Below are 7,673 nucleotides of genomic sequence, written 5' to 3' on the forward strand. Positions count from 1 at the left end.
CATAAATGCAATATAACATACACCGTACAGTTAAAAGGAAGTCACGCTTGATCAAGGTCCGCATCACTTTCCATTTTTGACCAGACATAACGTCTGAGAAAAGAAAGAAAGAATAATAATAATAATAGTGACAGATATAGAAAGAATTTTTAGGTATACAAGATATGTTTTCTGATATAGTGAGTTCTGGGGATAGGAAATTTAAGGACAGTGCATCACCTAAGAATACTGGGAAATGATGAAGTTCTGGTTGAAAAAAAGGATGTACAAGGGGAACGAGTGTGTACAAGGACAATGGTAATCCTTAATGTTGCTTTGGTAGATATGTCATTATATATCTTCTGAAGCTGGAGATGTTATTCAGTTCTCTAATATAATGTGGGAGGTTACTCCAGAATCAGGTTCTTGATGCTGAGAAGGACTGCAAGAAAGTGGCTGAATTGAGTGATGGAGTGGGACAGAAAGGATTTTACTTTGATAGGAATGGGTGTTTCTATCATGTTTTTCAGACAGGAGTGTTAAGACTGACGAGAGATAGGAGGAACAGCGTCTGTTGGTAAGAAAGACGAGAAGATGGAGGGTATGGAAATCTCTGTGCTTGTTCGCAACCAAGATAACTGTGCATATGATGGTGAAACATGATCAAAGAGTTGAGCATCAAAGATATAAGAAACATGGGCATTCATAACCCGTTCCAGATACGGTGAGCTTTCCTGAGAAAGGCACTGGAGGATAACATCACTGTAATCAATAATTGGATGTATAAGTGTTTGTATAAGTTTCTTCTTCAGGTCAAGATGGGAGAGCTTTTTATATTTTTGTAGAGCTTGGAGAGATGCGTATGCCTTCTTGCACACCGCAGTGCTCAGTCCAATTTAGATTTTCATCTGTTATTACTCCTAGATCCTCTGCTGATGAAGAGACGTTGATACTTGTCCCATTTAGGGTTAAAGATGATATTCTGGGCTAATCAGTATGGTTAGCGTTTTGGATGGGTTGAGCTTCAACCCTATATCCTGCACCCATTTTGATACTGCACATAGGATGAGGTTCCCGATAGCTGTCCTCAGGTTTATTGGTTTTGAACTTAGATAGAAACAAATGTCAGCTGCCTTTGTGTGGTATTTGCAGCAGGGCAAAACTGATCGTGACTCATTTACATACAATGAGAAGAATATAGGACTTAATACTAAACCCCAAAGACACTGAAACTACCTGCCTCTTTTGTGACTTTATGGTGCTGGACATGACATATTGCCGGGAAGATGTCAGGCATGAATCAAACCATTGCAATGCTCTTGATGAGAAATTTAGGCTGCTAAGTTTGGCAAGTAAAATGCAAAGGGTTCGCTGAAGTCTAAGAAGAAAATGATAGTTGCCTCTTGCGCATCCACGGCAAGCTTCAGATCATCTGTTATCATTATTAGCTTTATTAAGGCAATGATGTGCAAAGATGTTTATGGAAACCTAGCTGGTATTCATCTAGTAGATTGATTGTGATTAGGTGGTTTGTTAGTTGATTGGACTATGTATTCTAAGACCTTGGACAGAGCAGAAAGAATGCAAATATGTCAGTATGCAGAGGGTGCTGTGTCAATGTCCATTTCAGGCAGTGACTTAACTAGTCATTGTTTCCAGGTCTCTGGGAAAACACTTTTGGTTAAGGAGTGATTGAAGATACAATTATAGTGGGCCACTAATAAATTTCATCATTTGCACTGTGATGCTGGTCCGATATGCATGATGGTTTTTTTCCCAGGGATTTGAAGTACATCTACATCTACATCTACATTGATACTCCGCAAGCCACCCAACGGTGTGTGGCGGAGGGCACTTTACGTGCCACTGTCATTACCTCCCTTTCCTGTTCCAGTCGCGTATGGTTCGCGGGAAGAACGACTGTCTGAAAGCCTCCGTGCGCGCTCTAATCTCTCTAATTTTACATTCGTGATCTCCTCGGGAAGTATAAGTAGGGGGAAGCAATATATTCGATACCTCATCCAGAAACGCACCCTCTCGAAACCTGGCGAGCAAGCTACACCGCGATGCAGAGCGCCTCTCTTGCAGAGTCTGCCACTTGAGTTTATTAAACATCTCCGTAACGCTATCACGGTTACCAAATAACCCAGTGACGAAACGCGCCGCTCTTCTTTGGATCTTCTCTATCTCCTCCGTCAACCCGACCTGGTACGGATCCCACACTGATGAGCAATACTCAAGTATAGGTCGAACGAGTGTTTTGTAAGCCACCTCCTTTGTTGATGGACTACATTTTCTAAGCACTCTCCCAATGAATCTCAACCTGGTACCCGCCTTACCAACAATTAATTTTATATGATCATTCCACTTCAAATCGTTCCGTACGCATACTCCCAGATATTTTACAGAAGTAACTGCTACCAGTGTTTGTTCCGCTATCATATAATCATACAATAAAGGATCCTTCTTTCTATGTATTCGCAATACATTACATTTGTCTATGTTAAGGGTCAGTTGCCACTCCCTGCACCAAGTGCCTATCCGCTGCAGATCTTCCTGTATTTCGCTACAATTTTCTAATGCAGCAACTTCTCTGTATACTACAGCATCATCCGCGAAAAGCCGCATGGAACTTCCGACACTATCTACTAAGTCATTTATATATATTGTGAAAAGCAATGGTCCCATAACACTCCCCTGTGGCACGCCAGAGGTTACTTTAACGTCTGTAGACGTCTCTCCATTGATAACAACATGCTTTAGACTGAATTTTTTTTATGGCTACAGGTAGTTATCTCCATGAAGTAATCAACGGGTTTCTGTTTCATTTGTGGTTGTAGGTGATGTATGCAGTTGTTCAGTTCTCCAGATGGGATAATGGGATCATCTGAGCTTTTACTTTGCTTATACCAAGACCACACAGCGGTCTCTATAGGATAGCCAGTCTGTTTCTGTTGTCAATTAATGTATGGGCATCCCTGAGTTTTGCATTTCTCACAGCTTGACTGACTCTGGTCCATTTCTGCGTGTAAACAGTATGATTTTCAGGTACGGGATGTAGTTTGTAAGCACATTGTGCAGTGTTTCTGATTATTCATGATCTCTTTTAGTTCTTCAGTTAGCCAAGCCTCAGGTTACCTTCTTCAATTTTTGGTCTTTAGTAGAGTATATTTGTCATATAGTTGAATAAGTTTGTTAGTAAATCCATGAAGTTTATCATTTATGTGCGAGATGGGAATAGATAATGCCCCCCCCCCCCCCCCCCCAAACTATTTCTTGCACCTCAGTTGCAATTCAGATAAATTAATGTGTTTGAAGTCTCGGTGTTTAGCCAGTCACAGTTTCTTTCTGGGAGATTCTAGTGAGTACATCATGGATATTATGTAAGGGGTGGATGTGTTAGGTGCAGATATTCGAGAGGTACAAATTACTCTGTCTGTCTTTGCATATGTCTATGCCAAGTGTTAGGATAGTCACTAATTTTACCTGCAGCTGGTTCTGACCCCAGGTCCTGTCAGGCTGTCTCATTACTTATGATTTCTGCTCCTGATTTACATTCATTTCTGCTCTTTGATATTTTACCGTAAGTAATTTTTATACACAATGCTCATTTCTTGTTTTGATATATATATATGTGGGTGATGCCACAATCTAGCTAGTTTTACAGCCAGATCAATCTGACAGATCACTGTACCATTTAACTAGATGATTCAGGTGGCCATACGCTTAACTGTTAGTCCCATGAAAATATATGTAATCCTTGGGAATGATGATTCACACAATCAGGTATGTTGGCAAAAACCAATACACAGGTGACATTTTGTCATTTAAAATTTACATTATGTGGCTAATGAATGTCCAACAATCAGTTCTGATAGAAAGTCATTTTGAAATCCAAATGGATTTTACAGTCAGCACAAACCAAGCTGACACTTGGCGCATTGGCTGACGGGAGTGACCGCAAAGGCATTTCCCATTTTCAGTTACTACCATCAGCCACTGCACTGAGTAGCAATTTAGTATACATGAGCAGTATCTCATTGTGATGGAGGTTAAGAATGTTTTTAAATATAAATTTTTCAGATGTTATTTCAAATGTAACTTGCTTAAGAAATAGTCTAATAGCAGCAGAACAGTATACACAGATAGTGAGATGTCACCAAATGAAGATGGCAACTAGAGACTAAAGCCATGTGACACAAAGTGGGACAATTCCCTTTAGGCTTTATAGTGATACTCACAATGCCTCTACAGCTCTGCCAAAGCCACTGTTGAATCATTTTTGCTACAGTAATCCTGAAACTTCATTCAACACTACAAGACTGATGCTTAGGTACCCTTGCTGATGTTATAGGTATTGCCACCATTCCTCTAAGATTGGTTAACAGTATGCAATGGATTACTGAAACCATCCATGTGGACTCACTGAAGTGTAGCTGTGTAACAGCTATTAAATGAAAACATGTTTGGGATGGAATAAAGTTGTTCACCGGACCTGTACCAGTCTTCCAGTTCCACATACACCAGAAAACCGATCATAAGGGCTTAACAATTTATGAGTTCATTACACAACGATGGATCCATCTATTCATGTGTCTACTGTCGTTCCAGCAGTAAATGCTTAAAAAACAGCTACAGACACAACAGAAGCAACAATGAATACAGAAATGACAATACCAGCAAGTTTAATATCAGATATAACAAATGCACCAACAGAGCAGCTGTGTAAACTCCTACACAATCAGTTTCCAAAGCCTGCAGAGAAACTGCAGCTTCTGAAACTCACACATCAACTTTGCCAGTGTGTTACCTCCATTTCCTGATTTTTATTAATTCAGAGCAATATTCATGTCCATCAGTTGTAACAGTTTCAAACTTGTCAGGCATACAACTAACAATAAAAAGCCTGTACCTTATCACTGTAGGCTCAGATGATTCCACTTTTTTATAGACACTTTAATCCTTAATTCTAAGTTTATAAGCTGCAAAGTTACATTTGGACCCTCCTCCCCCCATGCATTTTTCAGTATGGGATGGACATAAAAATTATGGTTCACGACCGGTCAATTTGTTAACAGGTCCAGATATTCTCCTTTCACATTTGTTGGCTTTGTGAAGTCACAACGAAACTGTCACCTGCCAACCTAACCTAGACTTTGGGCTGTGCTACAGATCAGTCACAACCACCAAGATCATCACTGTAGACATAAGGGAATGACGATATGGCAAATAAGGAGATGGAACCTTAGTTAGGTGTTCATTCATCAATATGTTATTAGCTACATGTGCTAATTAATTCACACACAGAAGCAAAGAACTACAGACAATGTTTGACAAGGATTTATATGCTGTACACATGCTTATTTTTACACATGTACTTCTGAAAAAGTTGGTAAATAATATCAAAACTAATGTTACATTATTCTATCACATCTCATCACTTGACACTGCATGCAACGGAAATACAAACAAGACTTTTGGCTGTCATTAAGGTGATGACAATAATACTACCTTTCTAGGGACTAGTGCAGCAGGGGATACAACCCGTCGGCTTTGGACAATGACGTCACAAGTGGCCAATCGAGAAGCGATTCTTCTTAGTGTTGTAGCTCCCTTCAGTGGCTGATAAGTGTTTTTTGGGTTTTTAAAAAAAAAAAAATCTCACGAGATAGAATAAACAGATCCACTTTATTAAGCAATCAGTAAAAAAAACGAAACTGAAACATAACAGCAAAAGCGAAAATGGTAAACTGCTCTCTGGCGGCTTGTGACGTCCTTGTCCAAAGCCGACGGGTTGTATCCCCTGCTGCACTAGACCCCCTTTCTATCACATACTTTGTGCTAAAAAATGGGGGTTTTCTACAACCAATAGGAAAAATTTCTCAAAAACCTTTCATTTTATATCATAGTATGAGGTCTACATGCCAAATAATATGCTTTTGTGCCTTTAGAAAACAAGAAGTCCTTAAACTTGTAATGGTATTACATCATACTTAAACAGTAGCCAAGGCTAAAAAAATCTATCTTCACTTTTAAACACTTATACACCAAATAGAATCATCAAGAAACTGACAAATTTCAGTGGGCAATCAACCAAAAACGGGGAGGATGTGGGGTGTGTGGGTATTTGCACAAACAAAGGAAGCAAAACAATAGTTAATGTACCTTCAATTAGTGACATATCACAACTTAAGAACTTAAAAATATGGAGAATGAAATTGGCAGCGTCCTTTACACAGGAACTGTTCTGGAATTCTCTATTAACTGCTTCAAGGCCACCAAAATACCCTCAATCTGGAAGACCAGAAGGAGGCTTGGGCCTTGTTCCCACCACATGAGAGAGAGTACATCATCATGTCAACAGCATCACCTTAATTAGCACAGCTGTACATAGCCTGCATTATTCCATCGTGTGACACGGTATAGCTGTATGGTACATGGAGAATAACTTGCCATCATTCCAAACAAGACAGCTGGAATTATCATATGATGCCCACTACTAAAGACAAAACTGGTGCAGAAAACAGCTTTCACAGAAAGACTGCTGTACAGAATTTCACAGTGATCCTTCAAACTTGACGAACTATCAACAAACGTGTTATGTATGAATATAGCAAATAAACTAAAGAAATGCAAGGGGGTCTATTACTGAACTTTTACCAGTGAAGCCAATGAGTATGTTATGACAATTTTTTTTTAGATGTAACTGCAATCTGTTGTTAAATCGAGAAACCGATTTTCTCACTGTGGTCTGATTAAAAGCCTTCAATTTGTTTAAAGTCGTTAATAACGACTACATACCCACGCAAAAGCTCTATATTCCAATGAGGGTCCCGATAATAGGAAACAGAGGTAAAGTTAAAAATACCTGTGATTGTACATTAGTCCAATTGATCATATCTGACGGGCTATATTCTAATATCAGTAGTTCCATTGCATGTATCCCCCTACATTGTAGCGCGGTACATGGTATAGTACAACATAACAAGGATTGCTTGCATGTATTTTAAAAATTATCTGCAATATACATCACCTATCTTCAACATGTCTCCTCTTAGGCTTGATAAAATCCTTCCCCATCATTTATGATTCAACAATAAACGTATATGCTTCATAGAATAGAATCTGCATTCGGGATCATCTCGAAAATTAGAAACAACAGTTTCCAAATGAAAGATAATGTCACTTTCTGGTTGGAATTCCATTTCATTTATTAGCATCGTATATACAATTTACTGACATGATTCTCGCAAAAGAACAATACAAAACCGCTTTCACCAGCAGATCCATCTAGCAAAACACTCAATCCCGATCCATATCTCATGAAAATAAACATATATCACATGACCAAAGTCAATTAACTGAAAGAGAACTGTATCTGCATCATACGCTGTAAAAGTGAAATGCTTTAGACACTTATTGTTGGTGCCAATTGACTGTCACCACTCTACCATCATTTCAGTAAACTCAGTTTGTATATACTGTGCGTTATTGAAGGTTTTAACTGTGTCACTTATAACATACAACCAGTTATTTTACTAATTTATGGTTCATAATGTGTCTTATGGTCGATCTGAAAAATGAGACTAGCTCACTAGTTAGTCCAAATCTGACGCAACCAGTTGCGTAAGTGATGGCGAGGAAGCCTACTCATTGTGGTGGTGAGCCATGCTAATCCCCGCCCCCGTATTGTG

The 7,673-nt window shown here is 39.1% G+C and overlaps 1 protein-coding gene across 1 annotated transcript in view; it reads right to left on the reverse strand.

Moving 5' to 3' along the window:
- Positions 1-7,326, reverse strand: part of LOC124804959 (histone deacetylase 11) — an 84,674-nt gene extending 77,348 nt beyond the window's left edge. Inside the window, exon 1 of the mRNA XM_047265351.1 lies at positions 7,013-7,326. Within this exon, the coding sequence (XP_047121307.1) occupies positions 7,013-7,062 (50 nt within the window). The 5' untranslated portion in view covers positions 7,063-7,326. The remainder of the gene's footprint in view (positions 1-7,012) is intronic.
- Between the last annotated feature and the right edge of the window lie 347 nt (positions 7,327-7,673).

This window comes from Schistocerca piceifrons, chromosome 7 (genome assembly GCF_021461385.2).
Source record: "Schistocerca piceifrons isolate TAMUIC-IGC-003096 chromosome 7, iqSchPice1.1, whole genome shotgun sequence".
Classification (NCBI taxonomy): Eukaryota; Metazoa; Arthropoda; class Insecta; order Orthoptera; family Acrididae; genus Schistocerca; species Schistocerca piceifrons.